Genomic DNA, 21,830 nt, shown 5'->3' on the forward strand with positions numbered 1-21,830 from the left:
AGAATTTCTGCAGGATCCAACTCAAAGTCAGTCGAGGGCTGGGTTTGCCAGGCTTTGGCTCCGTGTGCTGAAACAGTGGTACAGGAGCTGCTTTGGCTTTTGTACATTTGGAAAGCTGCCTATAAAAAGAACCTTTGCTGTTCATTTGTATTTATATATGGAATGCCTCATATTGCTGGAGGTGAGCATGGGCCTCCAAACTACTTGCAGGTATCTGGACCATATGCAGGGAAGAAACCTTACAGAGGATTTATTAATGCAAAGTAACAGCTGCACAGGCTCAAAGTTTCTTCAAAATTATTATGCATTTCTGGAAGAATATATGACAAAAAGTTTATGCTACTACTCTTCTGTGTTGAGTGTTTTAACGAGATACTTCAACATGGTTACAGCTGCAACTTTGGCACTGGCATCTTTTGTTTTTAAAAAGGTATTTTCCAAAATCTGCATGACTTTGTTTCTCAAGATCACAAGGCTGCTCTTGAATATGAATGTTTATGCAAACCTTGTTTGTTTGCTTTACTCTTCCACTGATCAGGTGATTGCTACAAATGACACACACATAGACACCACCAGCACACACACACACAAGTTTTTACTTTTCTGTTGGTTTATTTCTGTATACATATGTGTATATGTATTTTTCCTCACCAACGGTAGGCCATAATGCAACATTTCTTGTGCGTCACGGATCTCATGCAATGTCGCTTCCAGGATGTTTGGCCTTTTTTGCCATCAGGTAGATAGATACCTGGGAGGGAAAGAACATATCTCATTTTGCTTTGTAAAGAACTTCCCAGTTACTCTCAGGGGTTTATTTTTATCATCTCTTCAATTACACATTGTGCTCCTGAGAGGAGTGTTTATTTTAATTGTCAGTCATCATAAGGCTTTTCAAAGCCAGAAAGCATCGGTGTTGGATCCTTTAGGGATCTTAAATACAGTCACCGGTATTGTCGGGTAACTTGCCTAAATTTTGTCTTTGAATGAGGTGTATCAAACAGTGTAAGAAGAGGTATTAGTCATGATATGCATGCATTTACAAAATATATCTTTCCCTCCCTGTTTAGGTGAATCCCAACTTTGCTTAATGTTGTTTGCTCATCTGTGACCCAGTTAGAGGAATAAAGTCTCATGTTAGAGAGAATTTTAATCATGCAGAAGCTTGTGGTTTCAGATCCTCATGATGGTTCCAGAAATAATAACCAGAAACTTTCTGGATCTTTTGTATGGCTTTGTAATACACATCTGTGCCTTGGAGTCTGAGCAGGAAAATTTTGTTTGAAGTGACTAATGTACATGTACCAGAAGTAGTCTTTAAATCCTAATGTGTAAAGTATCTGAATTTAATGTAATTATGTTGTAGGATACTGCCTACATGGACAGAGGTTCTGAAAAAGCATTAAAAACTTCCATGTTAATCCATATCCTCAAAAGCTAATCTTATGTGGATTACAGTTTCTCACTGTTCTTGATGGGCACAGCCACTGTGACTCCACCGTATTAGTTATGGTCTGTCATGCTGATAATGAGTTTCTTAATAAGTCCCTTAGTACTCATTGACAATGACTCATACTTCCGAACTAGGATCTCCTTGAAAATCTCAGTGTAATGGATGAAATGCCATATCCTGGTGAAGATTTTTTTTTTTATTTTTGACTTGTGTGTTTAAGAAAAAGCCAGGCAAGTTTTAAAGGAATGGTTTACTTAAACATAAGACATTCTGGGGTGGAGAAGTTAGATTTAACTGTCTGGAAAGGCAAAGGTGGAATGTGAGCTCTGATCTCAATAATAATTGCTCTCTGCTTTACAGGAGGATGGATATTCAGGAGTAGTAATTAATTGTAAAAGAGTTCACATACAGCCTCTGCCTTTCTTTTAAAACCAAATTCAGTCTTCTGATTTAGACAGAATGATTGATTCTATGTTTAGCAGTAAACTAGCTCTGGAAAAAAACCAACCATGAAGTAGAACTTTGCAATGCCATTGTCTTGAAACTATCACAAATAATCTGCAAAATTTGCACTTCGACTAGTGACTGTCTTTTCAAGAATGCTTCTCCCTGTATTTGCTACAGCTTGGATAAATGCTCATCTATGAACTGATTAAGCTTTAAAATGTTTTGTTTAAAGTGGAAGAAGTGTTACACACTGAACTGTTTGTTAACTAAGAATAGTGAAATACAGATTTGATTTGAATGCCCAGAAGTTTTCTGTCTTCAGTATAACTTTGAAAAGCCTGGATAAGACTCTGGGATATGAAACCATAAAATAGGATGTTGGAGTATGATGCACTGTACTTGCTTGTACAGTGTTTCTGTTTCCATTTGTGGTCTGTGTGTTTTGATAGAATTGTAGTTAAACGGTAGCTAACCTTCAATTCAATTATTTTAGGTATTTGGAAATAAGATGATAATCCCTTCCTTGGATGGGGACCTTTTCCAGTGGGATCGGGATCGAGAGAGCATGGAAGCAGTTCCTTTCACAGTTGAATCTCTTCTCGAGTCATCCTACAAATTTGGCGAGGACGTTGTCTTAGTTGGGGGGAAGTCTTTGACAACCTATGGGCTGAGCTCATACTCAGGGAAGGTGAGAGCCTGAAAAGTTGCCTTGTGTATGTGTGTTTTGAGCACTGTCTTGCAAAGAGGTTACTCTTGAGATTTAAACTGCAGTACAGCTCATGTATACAACTGGATGGCACAGAAGAGCAGAATTTGAGCTTCCTGGGCAACAAAGGCAGTGGGCTGGAGTAAGGCTAATGGCTGGTGTAGTTAGATGGTATGGCTAAGTCCCTCACTGCCATCTCCTCCTGCCCTATCCCCTGTGCTGGCTTTAGCACTTGTCTTACCCTTTGCTAAGCTGATTCAGCTTGCTAACCCAACAGAAAACTGTTCACTTTTTATTGGATTAGTTTTGTGTTGGGTTAGCTGTAGCCAGCTCAGCAAGGAGTCAGGGAGTGCCAGAGCCAGCCCAAGGAGAGGAACAGGGGTTTTGTGACCAGAGGTGAGGAGAAAAAAAGAAAGATGACCCTTTCTACCAAGCTGGGAAAATTCAGCTTTATCATATAGCTCTGCTTGAAATAGACTTTGCTGTTCAGCTTACTGCATATCAAAGAAAGCTTTAGGTGGTACACTTTTTTCACAACTAATTTGAGATTTTTCACAACTAATGAGGGATAGCTGGTTGAAAACAAAAACATTCAACATATACAAAAGTTTAAGGCTTGTAGTTGTTGTCAGGGAGTTTACTATCTCTTAGAAGTTCTTGCTACATTTTAAAGTAATATGCAAAAAATAAGTTGAAAACTGCTTGCTATCTGACTAGCTCAGAAGGTATTTTTCGTCTGAAATCCATTGGTTAAAAGTGGTATATTTTGAAAAATGCGGAAGTACAAAAAGGCTAGAGAAACCACAGGAATTAATTGCATTATTCAGAGTCCTAGGATTGACATCCCCCTCCCCCTCCTTAATGTCAGATGTCATTAAAATGGTTGCAGATCCTTTGTGTAGTGAAGAACAGACATTTGCTAAATCAGAAATGTTGGTGCATTTTTAAAAAAGTTTAAAAAATAGATTCACTGTAAAAATTTCAAACTTCCAATGTTAGTTTTCCACAAAATAATTTTTAAAATTTTGATCATACATTTTAATTAGAACCCTTCTATAGCATGGTGTAAAGGGTTCACTAGTGATAAAGAGCATAAACCGAAAACAAGAGTTCATGAAATCATTTTGATTTCCTCAGTGATATCAGAGGGCACTGTGCACCAACAGACTGCTCCTCCCCCAGTGTTCAGGAAGTGGCAATTTTGGTTTTTGTTTTGATTCCTGGCTTATGCCCACAGTAGCGAAGGTGCCTTATACAGGAAATAGTGCCTGTCTCTTCCTCATGAAGAGTTTGGGCAGTCTGTTGTCTTTGGCAGTCCAATGTCTATTCAGACTTCCTGGAAGTGTGTTCAGCTCCCTTTTCAAAATACAATTGCCCATATAATCCAAATTCTGTTGGAGACTGGTGCTGTTGGAAAGTCTGTGTAACTGTGAGAGTTAAATAAGGTCTTCTTTCCCCTTTAATAGCTGACAAGGCAAAGGCAGAAGGTTCTGCACTATTTTATATAAATCAGTAGTAATTAATTTGAAGCTGATAGATTTATGCTGAGAAAAATACGGCACGAAAGAATTATGCCTTGGGTCTTGTAGGAATGTTCTTTGGACGTCCATAGAAATAGTGGGAAAATAGAGCTAAGATTTCTTTCTGTTAGAGGGAGAAATACATGCAAAATATAGTCAGAAGGTAGTCAAAATAGCCCAAACCTATAGACTTCCTAGAATCTTTTGAAAACTAGTTCTGAAAAGCCCTTATCTCTTAAACCAGGCTTATACAACATCCCTCAAGTTGAGTGTCTAAAGTCACAGAGCTTCAAATTGCCTGCGAGCCAAAAATGTGCTGTACAGATTGTTAGCTTTGAATATTACTGTTGATTTACATTTGTTTGTATTGAAGTTCTTTAGAACTTGGAAGCATGTGCAGGTCTCTTGCCTTGTCCCTTAGGTGAAGTATATCTGCTCGGCTATGGGCTGTCGCCGGTGGGATGACGATGAAACAGAACAGGAAGAGACTCTCCTATTACATCGAACCCAGAAAACAGTCCGTGCTGTTGGACCACGCAGTGGCAATGAAAAGTAAGTATAGAGTTGTTCAGAAACAATCCAATAGAAAGAAGTTCTTAATATGTAATGTTTTAAGGATTTGATCTTCTTTTTATGCTCATTAGACTAGGAGTTGCACAAGGGAGTTTAAGCTGTTAACCAAAAGGATGCACCAGACTGTTGGCTAGGATCCTAACCCCTTTGCTCTTCAGTGCTTTCAAAAAATGTCTTGGACTTCTGTTTTATAGATGATTAGACAGAAAAGATACGTGCGCATATATATTTCTTCTCAATCAAATGAAAATTCCTTTCCCTGTCCTTGCATACCTCAAGAGTTTGCCCTACTACACAGTCTAATGTTTGTTCCAACTGTTGATTTTTGAACAAAAGGAGACAGTTTAAAAGTCTTGTTATGACCTACTGATTCACTTTTAAGTTCTTTACCTATTCATGGTAACTGTCACTGGGTTTTTTTATACTTGATGTCTTTAGATTTCATTTTAGGCTGATATTTTAAAACATCTTCAGTCTTATTTTTTAAAAGTCCCATTCTTAAGTCTACTTTGTTCATTTCATAATGTAGGTGGTCTGTTCTTTACAAGCTGTAGAAACTGGTTCAGTCTGTGACTTTCCTAATGCTGTCACGTTGAAGTTTTAATACATCAAGATTTCTATAAAAGTACAGACATGTATTCTACAAAAAAACCCCAAAAAACCCAAAAAAACCCCAACCAACCAAAACCCACTTCATAAAGTGCAACTTTCAAAGGCTGGTTGCCATCCATAGGTACAGTAACCTCCCAACCATTTAGTGAAGAACTAGCCATTCCCTGTTCCACTGCTCCCTCTTCTGTTTGCAGTGGGATTTGACAGGTTGTACATCTGTAGTGTATCAGAGAGAACCTAGTTAGAACTCCAGTAGAACAGCAGATCAGATGTCTGAAAAGAGAAAATCTTGGGCTCTGTGTTTCTTGGAGACTGATACTGGCAGAGAGTCGTATGTCATAAAAACATGCTTTTTCCTTTGTACGTCTTTAAAAAACGTAGTATGACATCTTGTGCACCAGATTCCAACTGTCTTTGTAGTCAGAAATAGAGGTGCTTTCCTTGTGACGTGGTATGGCTGCTATGGATTTTACAGGATAGATCTGGGTTTTTATTCCAGAGAAAGAAAAAAATTTAATAAATCAACTGAATTCATATACTGTGCCAAACTTTTACCGTAAGGGTATAAATTCTTTAAGGAGACAGTTCTGGCTCCTGGTGGCTGCCAGACTGGTCCTAGGAAACTTTAGGTACCTAAACATACTGTTCAGGAAATATTTTCCCCCTTCTTGCTGTTCAAGACACGAACTTGCTGTCCTTTCCCATATGTATCTCCTCTATGGCATTGGGCTGTATCATGGAAAAAGTAAAAGAATTATTCTTTCAGTTCCTGAAAATAATTTTCAGTTTCTGCCCTAATTTGTTGGTTTACAAAAATTAAAGAGCTTTTGGCTGTGCAAGACAACTCTGTGTTCCTTAAACAGTTGTCTTTTTCAGGTGTTCACCTGTTGGACATGAGTGGTCCTGGTTTCATGAAGTACCTATCAAGAGAGATTGTGTTTTAGGTTGTGTGTGGTATTAAAACAAAAAACCAAACCAAAACAAAGCATTGTCCCTCCTTCCACTTGAAAAACCTTGTTTCAAATTAAATCTGCTTTATTAATGAAACGTCTTGTGTAGAATGCTGCTTCATAAATGCTTTGTACTTGTTGATTTCATCAGCTACGTAACATTTTCCTGCTAAACAGATCCAGCTGTACTACTTGATGATTTTAATTGTCCTCTCTATATACTAACCCTTTAATGCCGTTGGCCCTACTTCGCCAGCTGTTTTCTTAACTCGCCCATCATGTTGGGCAAGATTTCTCAGTTTGGTTTGTATTCTGGATTAGCACTCCCCCTCCTGGTACAGCCGTGTTCACCTGACAGTCTGAGAGTTTATTGTGAAAATATGGGCCAAATAAAAGTAATTCAGTTTAAGAATCTTCTGGACAGAGGATTTGGGACTTCTTTGGAATATGCAAGTTGTTTCTAGAAAGTTTTTTCTCTTTTTCTTTAAGGTGGAATTTCAGTGTTGGTCACTTTGAGCTGCGTTATGTCCCAGATATTGAAACTAGAGCAGGATATATTGAGAGCAATTTTAAATCAAACATGAATAAAGAAGAAACAAAAATTATTTCGGATGTGGATGAGCAGGAAGCTATGATGAAAGATACAGTGATAAAGGTCTCAGTAGCTGACTGGAAGGTGATGGCTTTTAACAGACGAGGAGGACATCTGGAATGGGAATACCAGGTACGGGAAAAGACAGAATATTAAATGTTACAAAAGTAGATGTTTTGCAGCATCATAAATGAAGTCTTTTATCTTGGGTTTCAGGTGCTGTCTTTGTAAAGAAGCACACATCTGCTTGTAATTTTTTTAACTGAAGTTCTGACTTTGAGCTGCTACATTCATTATAAAAACTAAAACATGGAATTTTGTGCACGTTGTTTAACATTGTTCTTGTATCTAGTTAATACAACATTAATTTTCCAGTTACCTCTCTCTTCTGCAGTTTTGCACTCCAATTGCTTCTGCATGGCTGGTTAAGGATGGCAAAGTAATTCCAATCAGTCTGTTTGATGACACAAGTTACACTGCGAACAATGAAGTACTGGAAGATGAAGAAGATCTTGTGGAAGCTGCCAGAGGTGCCACAGAATCAAGCGTCTATTTGGGTGAGAAAATGACCGTGACGTTTTCTGTAATAAATGTTACTCTTTTTTTCTGTTGTGGTTGTAGTAAAGCAGATCTTTCTGTACTGGTAGATTACAATTAAGAGTAGCTGTAACGTGTCCAGTTTGATATTCTGCATAATGAAGGCAGTTAAATTTAACCCACATTGATTTCTAAAGCCCCAAAGTTGAGGCTTCGTTAATATATATCCTAGAGAGGCACCTTGACTTGATTTAAAGACTTTCAAAAAGTAGAGATGAGAACACATCTCTTCCTAGACTGCTCTGATGATCTTCGCTGTTGTCATTAAAAGTCAGAGTTCTGTGTGCCCATCTTAGAAATAATGACAATTACAGAAGGTGCAGCATACCTTTGGCTATGGCAGAATTAATATTTATGACTGTTTAGCCTAAACATTGATAGTTAAAAGATTGATTTTTTTTTTTTTTTTCCCTTTTTGAAACCATAACATTTTAAAACTGTAAATCTTCTCCATTTTGATTCTGAAGTGTTCACTGCTTCGTAGTTTCTGTACATTGGAGATGATTGAAACTTTTACAGATAGGTTTATAGCTAACAAGACAGTCCTGTTGCTTGGTAAGCAATAAGCAGTATCTCCTTTCAGCCTGCTAATTTGTCACGTTAATTTTTTCCTCTACACTCGTTACAGTAACTGTAGTTGCCATGAGGAAATTTCAGTTAAGGTTTTATGTGATGTAAGTTTTCATCCAGTTATCAGAATTCATTTGATGTGGTTTGTGACAATTTGAAATAGAGTGGTCCCAGGTCCTCCTTCTTCTCAGCTGTCTGTGTTTCTAGGAGGTAAATGTGCTTTGGTTTTCTAAGACTTTGTTGGCCTTAGATTTTTTTTTTTTTTTTTTTTTCTGTAAGTCTTTACACCTTGTACCTTTCCTGTTAGTGGTCGCACAGTTAAAGAATAACAGTAAGAAGAAGCCAGATTGTTTCAGCTTTCTTGGCAATGCCTGTTGAAGAGTAATCTGTACCGGCATTAACAAGGGCAGGAAGTTTCAAAAAGTCTTACCTATGCAAAGCCCCAGCTGCTTTATAGCTCTTAAAAATTGCATTTTTCTGTAGCACCAGCTCTCCAACAGTGAAAATGAGATGTCCTGATCTCTTGCTTTTTCAGAACAGAGGGAACATACTACTTGAACTCATCCAGCCTAGCAATCAGAGTCAGTATCTCAGATTCTCAGAATAATCATTCTATGAATATAAAGAATTATTTTTTTTAATGTTTTTAACCATGTATTTTAACTGGGCAATTTTATTCTGAGGGTGAAGAGAACTAAATCTTAAGACTAATACGCTCTCTGGTTTATTACTTAGGTATGTACAGGGGCCAGTTGTATCTTCAGTCATCAGTCAGAATTTCTGAGAAATTCCCAACCAACCCAAAGGCTCTGGAATCCAGGAATGATAATGCCATTATTCCTCTTCCCAAAATCAAGTGGAAGCCCTTAATCCGTAAGTAGCAATGCAGAGTTTCATTTACTGTCTTAGCTCTGAAAAACAGCACATCTTCATGATTTCCGGTATGTTTCAAACTAGTCTAATGCTTCCAGCTGTAAACCAGTTCAGGAACTATTTCTGTGCTTTATTAATTGTTTAATGTTTTCCTAATTAAGTGTTTCATGTCTGTTTTCTTTTACTATGGATTTAATAAGGTCTTTTTTAATAATGAAATGTTGAGTCTTCTAAACCAAATTTTTTCAACAAAAAGAGGAAGAAGTTTTTTGCAGTAATGTGAATATGAGTGAACTGACTTGTCCAAAACTAGTATTTTTGGCAAGGGGGAGAGGTCTTAAGTAACTGTTACCTTTAAATGCCCTTCTTAATGTTTCCTTGCATTAATTTTGATTCTCATGGTCTTGTCCAAGAGACATTTTCTAAGATTATGCAATTGGAGTTCTCTACAAGAACAGAATTTTTGTAACAGTTCAGAAAATTGTGTCTCTTCTATGCTTAGATTCTCCTTCCAGGACTCCAGTGTTGGTGGGGTCTGATGAGTTTGATAAGTGTCTCAGCAATGACAAGTATTCTCACGAAGAGTACAGTAATGGAGCACTGTCAGTTCTGCAGTATCCATATGGTAAGTGGAAGTTCCAAATTTTGAAGTCTTTCAAATAGGTTTACCCACCTATTATCTGTGAAATTCAATAAATGACCATTTGATCTTAAATATATGTATTTTTTTAACATTTAATGAACTAGGAAATTATTGCCCAAAGTAGGATTTCCAGATTGTGTTGTATGTACACTTAGCACCACGCAAAGCTCATCGGAGTTCCAGAAATTGCTACTGCTGAGGTATTTTGTGTACTGCCATTGCCACTGTTAACTGGCCCAAGTGGAAAAAGCTTGTGAATTATTTTTTTCAGAATTTGCTAACAGTACTGGAGACTTAGCTTGGTGGTGTGAAGTTTTCCATATTGAAAATATTCTGGTTTAAAGCTATTAGTGGTCAGGCTGTCTGAAGTGGCAGACTTTGGGAGGCGTAGTTGCTGTGGAGTCCACAACCTTGATTAACTGAATTTGCTCATGTACCATTTAAAATCGTGGGGTATGCAAACAAAAATACCCTGTGTCTGTTGAGGAAACCTGTTAATGAAAAGAAAAAATTGCTTTGCAGTTACCTACAAGTAAATCTGTGCCCTCTTTTATACACAGATAATGGTTATTACTTACCCTACTACAAGAGAGAGAGAAATAAACGTAGCACCCAGATCACTGTTAGATTTTTTGATGATACCAATTACAAGAACATTCGCAAAAAAGATCCTGTTCTTCTGCTTCACTGGTGGAAAGAAATTGTTGGCACCATTATATTTTGCATTGTGGCCACAACTTTTATCGTACGCAAACTTTTCCATCCCCATCCTTACAGCAGAGTAAGTATTTTTTTTCTGCATCCTAAATACAGAAGGTATTGTTCTAGTGTTTTCTTTCTGTTTTGAGTCTGCAGCAAGTAGTAGTAATAAGTTAATTAATGAGATAACAAAATCAAAAGCCTGAATTTATTGTTTAATCTATCCGTGAAGGCTGTCAGCTGCCGCGTACAGTTTGCTTAACTGCTTCAGCGAGCAGGTGAGACTGCTTCAACCATATCTGATGTCTTTGGAGATATATACACTGAAATTATTTAATGCCATATCTAGGGGTACAAACTGATCCCAAGTACTTAAGGAGTTGAATTTTTTTGGCTTGTTTTTTGTTCTTGTTTTGGTAACCCTTGTTAGCTGCGGAAGGAATCTGAAACACAGTGTCAGACTGATAGTAAATATGAGCCCACTTGTGGAGATGTTAAAGACAGCAGCTGGAGTGATGTCAAGAACTCTGGATACGTGTCAAGGTGAGCTCAGTTCAACACAACACATACAGGGTTTTTAATCAGTGTGACAGCTAATACTATCTGGAGGAAAGAGTAGGTGTTCACTTGTTCTTAACTACCCTTGTCCTAGTCCTCCAACTTTGCAGGATAATCAGGAACTGACCTAGAGAACCCTGTGACCCCGTTACCAATGGGAGATTGCAGTTATGATTAGTCTAAGCAATCCCAGAGAGTCTGCAGGATACCTGTGATCAAGAATATTGTTCTCTTATTTCCTGCTGATGCGTGACATGGAGGATTGATTCCTGAAGGTCTTAATCAGTGTTTACTCCCTCTGTTTCTGTCTTCATGGGATAAAGCAGTGAAAGGCAATTGCAGATAGAAGCAGATGATGATTTATATACTCTGCAGAATAAGCAGACTCTACTTGGAACAAACCTTTGCTGCTGTTATGAAGGAGTTGGTTAAGACAGAAGAGTGTATAGGGGTGTGTCCTGATACTCTGGAGAAAATGTGATTGTTTCCTGTACATTTGTAACTCACTGGAAGTGAGAAATAGAGTATATAAAATGGCAAAGAATAAGAAAGGTAGTGAGATTTAAGAACAGTGATGTTTTGGAAGGGATACTTAGAAGGACTAGTTGCAGAAATAGTTATTTGGGGTGGGGTTAATGCAGATCATGATTTTGAAAATACTTAACTGTCACCACCTAGTCTGGGTATAGAAACTTAGGCTACATACTCATGGGCCTGATCCAGTAAGCATCCAATCTGATATTCTGAAAAACTTCAGTTTGTCGTCTGCATACATAATGGATCTTGCTGGGCTGTGATAGACACTGGATAAATGCATAATCAGCAACTGTCCATCTCCTAAATAGGTAACCATCTGATTGCCTCAGTGGGTGAACAGGGAAAAAAGATGAGAAGAGCTTCAAGTCGCTCAGCATGTTTTGCCTGTTCAGAAATACTTCACTCCTAGTCATAAATTACTTTCTATCTGTGCTAATGCATTTTTTTCCTCTGTCTTCCCTCCATTCTGTCCCTTTCTCACACCCTTTTCCTCCCAGGTATCTGACAGATTTTGAACCAATTCAGTGTCTGGGTCGTGGAGGTTTTGGAGTAGTTTTTGAGGCCAGGAATAAAGTGGATGACTGCAACTATGCCATCAAAAGGATCCGTTTACCTAACAGGTAATCAGTGAATTTGCTCAGATATAGAGTAAGTAATGAATGAATAGTGGGATCCCATCCTACATTGAACCATCTGTTCCTGAACTGATTTTCCAGATATTATATTAGGATGAATGACATACTTTTTAATGGCGGGGGGTGTTGACTTAGTTTTGGCATTGAGAATTTGGCGTATGTAATCACAGCAGAAGGGTGACCTGCTTGGCTAAAATACTTGCATAGCAGGACCCTTATGACGATGCTGCGACTACATGGGAACTCCATTGATTTCCTTGATGAGTAGAGTCTTTGATAACAGGACCAGTTATTTGTAGCGCTGTTAATTTGCTTCTCTCCTTCCTCTCCTTACCCTTCCTACTCCACCTTCTCTTTCTTTTCTCTCTTCCTCACCAGCTTTTCTGACTCCATTTGTCCATTTGTTTAATTTTCTGGTCCCACAACCCCTACCTTTTCTTTCAGTCATAGGTGGTCAAGCCATGCTGCTGAATTACCCTACACAGAGCTTGCAGCAGTTCCTTTTAGTGGGAGATGGGAGACACTGCTTCTGGAAATCTCAAGTTAGAACAGCAACAGGCAGGCCAGTAGAGGGAGGGGGTAAAGCTATGAAATCTAGAATTACTATTTTTTTGAATGTGTTAAATAAGCGTGACTACTTAAGATTAAAAATTTTGTTCAGAAACTTAAGGTAGCCTAAATTATGTTTTCAAAGCGTATTCAAACCCATTAAATAAAACCATCTGACTTAATTTGATTCAGTTATGGTCTTATGAAGAGAGATTATTTATTTCAATAAGATGGCAGGCTACCTCCTTTCCTGTCCATAGAATGGAGATAGTATTTATGCAGTCTCCTTATGTTATGCCAATTAAAGAAATACTAAGGTGTTACTGTCTGTCATCTTTTGCATCAGTGTCTTCTACATCCCTGTAGAATATTGCTTTTAGTGGTGTTTTTTCTATCCTTCTAAACAGTTGAGAGCAAGATGAACCTTTTCTTCTCAGTTTTGCTGCCTGTAATTATTTGGAAAGGGATGACTAAAGACATAGCTGTTATGAGCACATACTGCTCCTCCACGCTTCTAACCTAAAGGAGTTACTCTGGGGACTTTAAGACATACGTGTCTTTTGGTGTGAAGAGCAGTGCTACTGACTTGGTTTATACTGGGCTAACTTTGATTACATTCCTTTGCAGAAATTTCTGTACTATGCTGTTGCTTTATGTGACCATGTCTCTGTTCTCTTCACCCCATATTGTAGGGAGCTGGCTCGTGAAAAGGTGATGCGGGAGGTCAAGGCGTTAGCTAAACTTGAGCATCCGGGTATTGTTCGGTATTTCAATGCATGGCTGGAAGCTCCACCTGAGAGATGGCAGGAAAAGATGGACGAACAGTGGTTAAAAGATGAAAGGTAAGTTGTGGGGTTTTAAACAATTGATTTTGAGATTGTACGTCAGCCGAACTGGAGAACTGGTAGATGATCCAGGAATATGGAGAGAATATAGGAAATTGATGGTTATTTACTTAGCCTGTCAACTTTTCAGTTGAACAACATACAAATATATCACACATGTGCATAGTGTTTCTCAGTTTTGGGGTCCTCTTGTGTTAAGGTCATTCTTTCAGCGTAGGAAACATCTTGTAGTTAATTTAACTTCCATAATTGAATCTTCGGGTGGTTGGGAGGTTGGAGCTTTGCTATGGTGATTCAATTTTAAACTGTGGCATCTTTGTTGTTTTTCTTCCTTTCCTTCTTGCTTTCCTGCTCTCTGTTTTCTTGGTTTAGATGGATCTGATTCAGTAGTCCAGTGTTTCAGTGACCTTATTTCAGCAGAAACACGTGAGGGATAATCGGAGTGATGATTTACAAAGCTTTTTAGAAGAGGGTTAAAAATGGAAAATTAGATAAAGGAGTTAGGATGTTAAGAGAAAGGAAAAAGTGGATGTATGTTAGCATTTAAAGAATGAGGCCTAATAAAAGACTATTTAGCGGTCTTATAATAACATCTTAACAATTTTTAGAATATAGTGATCTTTATATTTCAGGGATCAAATTAACATTTCACAGCTGTAATTTTTCCAAGGCACTTTAAATAGTCATTGCAATGCATGTTCTAAAGGACTGAATTTTTTCAAGCTGAAGATGAGCCTGATTGCACATTGGAAATCCAGGCAGTAGCGCTTGCTAAATTTTCCTTTATCTACACTCTTGTCTCAATGAGAAAACATTATCTCGCTAAGAAAAGGGGATACTAAATGCTGGTTATTAGTGATTCCCAGACTTGGGTAGTCATTTACTGTTATGGTATGACATAGTTCTCAGAGGTTAACAGTTGTTAAAACCTGGCTTTTGAAAATGCATTTCTAGCAGAATGAAGTTCTGTAGTATTGATCTCTCCGTTTTGTTCTTCTAGCACTGATTGGCCACTCAGTTCTCCCAGTCCTATGGACGTCCCATCATTTAAGATAAGAACAGAGCCATTTTCTACAAAGGAGCACATTGAAGTTATTGCCACTTCATCAGAGAGGGTAAGGTCCGTGGGAATACCCTGTGGTCAGTCCGATTCATCCGGAAGCCAGTTTTCTCCCCTGGAATTTTCTGCCACGGACAACAGGGACTTACACCAGTCAGAAGATCCACTGTTAAACCTTCAGGACAGTGTCCTTACAGGCTGTGATGTAGAAGACAGTACTATCAACAATAACGAGCTGGGTCACTCCTTGGAAATTTGTTCTTCCGCTGTTCCTGTTGTACACCTGAGGGAAGGGACCTCATCTTCTATTGTGTTTGAGGATTCTGGTTGTGGAAACGCTTCTAGTAAGGAAGATAAAGTTGATGTTTCACATGATGAGAGTCTTTCTGAGGATAAGGCACAAAGTACAAAGGAATCTGATAACAAGAAATCTGCTTCAGGAAGTCCCCTCTCTGTTTCTCCTCCAAGGCCAACAAGTTTAAGCCTGGACCTGTCTAAAAATATTGCCGAAAAAGTCAAGCCCACCTCTCCAAAGGTGTATCTTTACATCCAGATGCAGCTCTGCCGGAAAGAGAACCTTAAAGACTGGATGAGCAGAAGATGCATGATAGAGGAGAGGGAAAGGACAGAGTGTCTGCAGATATTTCTGCAGATAGCTGAAGCAGTTGACTTTCTGCATAGCAAAGGATTAATGCACAGGGATCTCAAGGTTTGTATTGATAGGCTACTGTAGGATATGTGTTGGGGTTGTTTATTTCTTGGCATGATCATCAATGAATGCCTGAACTTTCCAAATTCTGATTGTAACTGGTTATCTCACTGACTGTGTCCTATAAGCAGACGTTTTCTGGTTTAGTACTGTGAGATTATCTTTGGAGCTATCATAACTTGCGTTATTTGTGCCCAGAGTATCATACAGAAGTCTCTGGTGCTGTAAAATTCCTAGAATGCATGGATTTCACTCAAATGGCATCACAGGGTAGCTCTCCCTCCACTACGTTACACACTTGAGCATCAGCAGTTCCAAATTTGACTGCTCCTAATGCAGCAGTGCCAGGCTGTTTAGCTCAGTGTCGAGTTATGCTTTAAACTGACAGATCATGAGTGTGTGGATACAAGTAAATTTTTTTTGTATGGGGGAGTAATATGGCACTGAAGACAAATCCTACTAAAATAGCTGACTCTTATCAGTGATCTCAGCATGGGTGTTAAAAAAGCTGAGTTAACGTCTGTACAATAATCTGGAGGTGCAGAGCTCCAGGAAATAAACATTATTCATTCATTATTGCAATTAAAGTCTTTCTTACATTGAGAATTCTTGTACCTGGCACAGATCGGTTGCATTTGGTTTATGGCATTTTTAATTCAGGTTTTTTAACGGGATTGTTCATTGCTGAGCTGTGTGGCAAAGAAATTTATTTTGGATCCTGTTCCACTGTTTCAAGTGAAGCAGATAATTGGCAGTGTTAAGTGGACTCGATGATCTTCGAGATCTTTTTCAACCTAAATCATTCTGTGATTCTAATTCTGGTGTTTTTCTCCTTCTTTCTATGGCATTACTGCCTAAGAGCAGTGCTGTTACTCCTGATTAAAGTAAGTAAAAATTGAGTATTACTGCTCCAGGATTGAAATGTAAACTGTCCTGGAGTAGAATTCTGAGTCAGTGCTGACTATCACAATGCTTTCTGTAGGATTCATAATCTTTTTAAAGTCTAGTCTAAGAACATCCGCACAGTTAAGACTGGGAAAGGTGGTTTTTAGCTCGTTTTTTACATAACTGAAGTCAGAAGTAACTTTTTGTACCTTTCTTTCATTTTGCTTCTGATTCTGTTAGTGCCTAATCTTGATGGAACTTTTAGCACTGGAAGTGTCAGTGTGTGTTACCAAATACCAGAATTTAATTAAAGAGCCCATCTGAAGTTAGTCTTATTATAATGAGCTCTGAGAAATGGATTGCTTTTGCCAAACAGTGGAGAGGCAGCTCCTGTTTCTCTTTGCTTATTTAAGAAGATGTTAATACCTACCTCAATGGAGTAAATACTGAAACGATTATAACTGTTGTTGTAGCTTCTCAGCTGGTAATCATTTGGTATCAGTAGAAACAAAAGATAAAAATGTCATCTCAGATGTGGCAGTAAAAGGAGATTCAAATTCAGTAACCGTGAAAGGGTATGTCAGAGTTAGAAGAACTCATGAACTCATACAAGTATTTTCTTTCCCCATCAGCATTAAGCAATTACGTTGAACTAGTTATCTGAAAGATCTTTAGTGTTTGAGAAACCAACCAGAAAAGTAATTAAATCTCTATTCTAATATGTTGCCTGACAAGTTAATTAATAACCTTTCTTAAGAATACTGTCATTTGTAGCTCTGTAGTCCTTACTGAGATCACTGTTCAGTAAAGCTTAGGTAGATCTTCACTTAAAGCCGTATTACTCGTCATCACCAGTTGTGTAGCATTTTGGTGGAACATCTTAAAAGTTCAGTATTGGCAGCAATTTGAACAGGAGATCTTACTTTGTTTACCTTGGTATAAACAACTTGGAAAGGCTCTCCCTGAACAAGCAACTTCTTGCTTCAGAAAACTTCCCATGCATGTATGTATGTTATTTTTGGATCCTGGAAGTTTGTCTGTTATGTGTTAATTTGGTTAAAACAACAGCTATTATATTTAATTTTTTTCTATAGTTTTCAGAAGGTCCTAGGAGCATATCTCACCTAATTTTGTAATTTGTCCAAGAGATTGGTCATGCAACCCTAAATTCGTGCCAGCACTAAAGCAAATAACGTGCAAAGCTGTTTTTTGTCTTTGCTAGAGGCAGAGCTAGCTGATAACAGAGGCCAGTTCTTGCTCCGGTTGGTACCAGCAAAAACTCTGACCGATGTGAAAATAAATTTGTATGCATGCATCTTTAAAGATTCAAGAAGATGTTTTAAATGTTTAAATTAATGCGTCTTAATGTGCACTGTTAAGTAGTAGGCTCCTACTGATCAGAGATACCATAATGACAAGATGGCAGGAATTTGGGTAGGCAAGTGAATAGGTCACAGTTCAAATTCTTCTGAAGAAAATGAAATATAGAAACAGAAGTCTGTCTGTCAAGTGAATTTACTGTTACTCCCAGGATAAGCCACTGGTCATGCTTGACAGCTCAAAAGAAATTGAGTTTCACAGAACTGCAAGAACAGTCTTAGATATGTTTTGTAGCATTAATTGAATTAAACAGTAGTTTTCCAGATGTGTGAGCAGCTTATTCATATCTCTTAAAAAAAAAAAAAGGAATTCTTATTCTGATTGAAGAATCTGGAGAGAAACTTCTTTGTGCAAATGGCAAGATAAGTAAGCTAGAGGGTGGTTGTATTCTTATGAGGCAAATCAAAATTGTGTGCATCTGCCTGAAACTTCCTTTCTCTGAATGTGGTCTTGATGGCTTATTTTTGCTGGCAGTTTGCAATAGCAGAGAGTGCTTTCTCCTTAATCCATAGAAACTATATGCCAGCTCATTCAGAGACAGTCTGGTTTCAGCCAGAGAAGTACAAGAAATAAAACTTTCTGTTAAGAAGAGTTTTATTCTGTGAAGCAAGACAGATCTTGTTGATTTCTTGTGTGTTTTTTGGAGGAGGAGGGAAATGAAGATCAAGGCAATGGCATACAAATCCCCAATGGAGATGTTTGTGCCTTCAGCATTAAAATTCTGATACAAAGATTTTTGACAACGTGGGTGTGGGTGTGTAGTCAGAGGGTGGGTGCTGTATAGATGCTTCATAGAGAGCTTGGAGACTCTATGGGTTTACAGGGTAGTAGCTTTTGTGTACTAAATCAGCTGTGACTCAGAAGGACATGACTTTCATTACAGGAAAATATAGCGGGAGATAAGGCCTGGCTCAGAAGGCAGTTTTAGCAGCAGGATGTGGGCACTGTGGAGCTAACAAGTTATATCTATCTATTTCTGTAGTGCTTATCTCAGAGCTGTCTGTTACTTAAAAAAAAAAAACAAAAACAAAAAAACACAAGAAGCCTTTTTTCTGTCTTGTTTCTCTCTTGCACAGAGTAAAATTTGACTTTAACTGAGGAAGTCGAGTGAACTTTGAAATAGGTCAGCTTTGTAGTCCTTTAATCTTGTGGAAAAATATTGCCCTCTATCTGTCTGCCTCCTCCTGTTCAGGGTTTATGTCAACAAAGCACGGACCATGTTCTCCCAGCCTTGAAAGTCCAGGACCTCTGAGATGAGCTTGCCCAGCACCACCTGCCTCTTTACCACACCTCAGCCCTTTTCCTGTATATGATCCTGCTGCTTCTTGCCCATTTCAGGATCAGGCTGTTTTTCTCCCAAACCTGTGTGTCTGTCTTTAGTTGTAACTGAGGTGGAGCAGTCATGTTTCAAAGAAATAATAATTCATCTGGTGTGTGCTGTTATATCAGCCAGAACGCAGATCTCTTGAAAAATTGAGATATGTACCATTAGCAATGGGGCATCTTGGTTGCAGTCTCCCTTTATCAGTAGGTTAAGCCAAGGATGGCAGTAAAATTAAGTCAGATCATCACTTTTGCTGCTCTTGTGAATTGCAAAGTTCGTAAGCTTCTATCACAAATAAACATTTAATTCTGTTATGCAAACAGCTCTTCCCACAATTAAACTTCACAGTACCAAGTGAAAAGCAGAGCTTGTTCCCAGACTTCCAGTGTATCTCAAATTTAACATTGAGATGACGTGCTACATGCTGGTTGATAATATTGCAAACAAGTTCAGCACTCAGAGATTAGAATAAAAAGACTAGGAGTCGGAACTCCAGCATCTGGTGTGAATTTGCCATGTGATGGAGAGTTGGATAACTTATCTGTGCTGTTCCCAGGGGCTGTTGTTGACTTTTGTGTATGTTACTCAGCAGACCTATGTAGTGCTAGTAAGCCTCTACTGGACAACAAGAAATGAGCAGTCTCAGTTTCAGAAAGGGAGACTACTTAATGCAGGAGTAACTCCTTTTTCCCGGATAGCTAAAATTCTTAGCTGTTTCTGCTAACTTGATGTTTAATGAGCATTTTTAGCCTTGACAGCTGGTTTATCTGAATCAGAACAAAGTGTTGCTTCTACTTAAACACCGATACTTATTACTTACATACTCTTTTCTTTTCACCTGTTTGTTTTCTTAGCCTTCCAATATATTTTTCACAATGGATGACATAGTAAAGGTTGGGGATTTTGGACTGGTAACTGCTATGGACCAAGATGAGGAGGAGGAATCAGTACTTACCCCAATGCCAGCCTATGCCAGGCACACAGGACAAGTAGGGACCAAACTCTACATGAGCCCAGAACAGGTTTGTGCTCTCTGCTCTAAAGCTGTATCTGGCAGTGCCTGGAAGACACCCAGATTCCCAGCAGCTCAAAGATCAGGCATTCTTTCTAGTAAATTGTTGCAATCAAGTTGCTTAAATTCTTTCTCATCAAAGTAGAGTTTTGAGCTAAATTGAATTTTAAAATTAACATTTTACTATATATTTATTATAGCAAAAAAGTGGCTAATGGTTCATACTTGAACGCATTCATTTATTGTGTTTTTAATATAGTGTAAAGATAACTGTATAATATTCAAGTTAATTGAGCAAGGACACACTTATTGTGCATGAGGTTTAAGTAAGTTGAAACATTTTGCCTTGCAGTTGGATCTGCAAGGATGAGCTGGTGATCAGGACTTTGCTCACCCATGCTCATTTGATGATGTTTGCTGGTGTGCCTGTCCTGTAGTTTTCAGCTCTGTGCAGGGCCAGTCAGTTCCATATGTTGACTCGAAAGGGTGTTGTTTACATTGCACATAATTACATGCAGTGAGTAGCTTGACTGACCTAACCCTGATTTTGAATTTTCAGATCTGTGGGAACACCTATTCTCACAAAGTGGATATCTTTTCCTTGGGACTGATACTCTTTGAGCTGCTTTACCCTTTCAGCACACAGATGGAGAGGGTCAGGGTATGTATGCTGTTGGATTATCCTCGGTTTGATCATTTGTTTAAAATAGCTGTTTGCTTGGTAAAACACTTGCAAGAAGTTCTTTTAGTTTTGAAAAAGACTTGCAATTAGGAGCACAACTTCTTTATCAGCCTTGTACAGACCCCCTGAATCATTGAAAATAAATTGCAGTCTTCCTAATCTGTGCAGCTGAATTGAGGCCTTAATTTCTGTACAAAGCTCCTCTGTTGTCAAGCCAAGTAAGAGAAACTATTGAACTAGGATATCCAAGAACTCAAGCAACAAATACAGCTTGTGACTTTAAGCCTACCAGCTTGGTTTTTATTCAAAAATTGGAAGCATGCTATGCATTTTTATCATTTCTTCCTTCATTTGCATCTGCAGTGCTTTTTCACCCAAAGCACTTAGTAGAAAATTGCTGTTTCTTTTCCTATAGTAAGTCATACCTGTGAGTCTCACTCAGCTTCAGGCACAATCTTCCCAGTAACTGATAACCTTCACTGCATCAAATGTGGATTTGAGAGGTTTGATGGTGCATTACAACTCTTCCTTGCTGTTACAATGCATGTGAGATTCATCTTGCTCAGGAACAAGTTCATCAAGAACAGGGGCTACAGTCAGAAAGGTTTTTCCTCTTCTGTCTGATGAGCAGTGACCTATGCAGGAAAGAAAGAGTAGTCATAACTTACCATTTGTATGTGCTCGGGGATTTAAATTCTTATGTGAAAATGGATTGTTTTTAGCAGAGGTGTACAAAGCAATTTGAACCCCACCATGAATACAGCCTGACCAAATGCCTGGTTGCATTCTCTTGCTTAAAATGCTCAGGCTTTTTATGGTACAAAAGAGTGTAGTCTAGAGGAGGAATGACAGTGCTTAATTTGAACCTCTTGCACTGAAACCAATTTCAGTTTCCCTAAGTAAAATCAGTTTTACTGAGACACATACCCAAGAGCTATCCTGGATAGGCAGGATCTCCTTCAGTAGTGACCACAAGCTTGACCCTTTCAGTTTTTGTCACAAATATAGAAGCAAAGCAAGTAATCAGAGTGAATCCTAGAGTCGTAGAATGGTTTAGGTAGGAAGGGACCTTAAAGTATCATCTAGTTGCAATCCCCCTGCTGTGGGCAGGGACACCTTCCACTAGATCCCAATCCTAGAATCCTAAATTGCATCTAGCTTCAATATTTTACTTCATAAGAGAGTAAAAAGACTGCTCTAACTTCTCCTGTGATTTTTCACTGCCGTTCCACTCTTTTTGATAAAATAAGAAAGAACCCCCCACCCCTTTATTGTCAAATTTTGGAGTTTAGCTGCTTCAGTAGTTGTTTCCACATTGTTACACTGAAGTTTTCGTTGGCATCAGCCAAGCATTAGCACTACTTGCTGAAGCAAAACATGCTCTGCCTGATCAGGGAGCCCACCAAATTCTAGGAATCT

General features: G+C 38.5%; 1 protein-coding gene across 1 annotated transcript in view; it reads left to right on the forward strand.

Annotated features, from left to right (window-relative positions):
• The window catches only part of EIF2AK3 (eukaryotic translation initiation factor 2 alpha kinase 3), a 44,394-nt gene that overhangs the window by 19,332 nt on the left and 3,232 nt on the right, over nt 1-21,830 (forward strand). Inside the window, exons 3-15 of the mRNA XM_074904301.1 lie at nt 2,394-2,588; nt 4,548-4,678; nt 6,751-6,985; nt 7,248-7,410; nt 8,756-8,893; nt 9,396-9,518; nt 10,097-10,317; nt 10,666-10,778; nt 11,828-11,950; nt 13,207-13,356; nt 14,360-15,128; nt 19,572-19,739; nt 20,289-20,390. Coding sequence (XP_074760402.1) covers nt 2,394-2,588; nt 4,548-4,678; nt 6,751-6,985; nt 7,248-7,410; nt 8,756-8,893; nt 9,396-9,518; nt 10,097-10,317; nt 10,666-10,778; nt 11,828-11,950; nt 13,207-13,356; nt 14,360-15,128; nt 19,572-19,739; nt 20,289-20,390 — 2,631 coding nt within the window. The remainder of the gene's footprint in view (nt 1-2,393; nt 2,589-4,547; nt 4,679-6,750; nt 6,986-7,247; nt 7,411-8,755; nt 8,894-9,395; nt 9,519-10,096; nt 10,318-10,665; nt 10,779-11,827; nt 11,951-13,206; nt 13,357-14,359; nt 15,129-19,571; nt 19,740-20,288; nt 20,391-21,830) is intronic.

This window comes from Athene noctua, chromosome 4, assembly GCF_965140245.1.
Source record: "Athene noctua chromosome 4, bAthNoc1.hap1.1, whole genome shotgun sequence".
In the NCBI taxonomy this organism is placed as follows: Eukaryota; Metazoa; Chordata; class Aves; order Strigiformes; family Strigidae; genus Athene; species Athene noctua.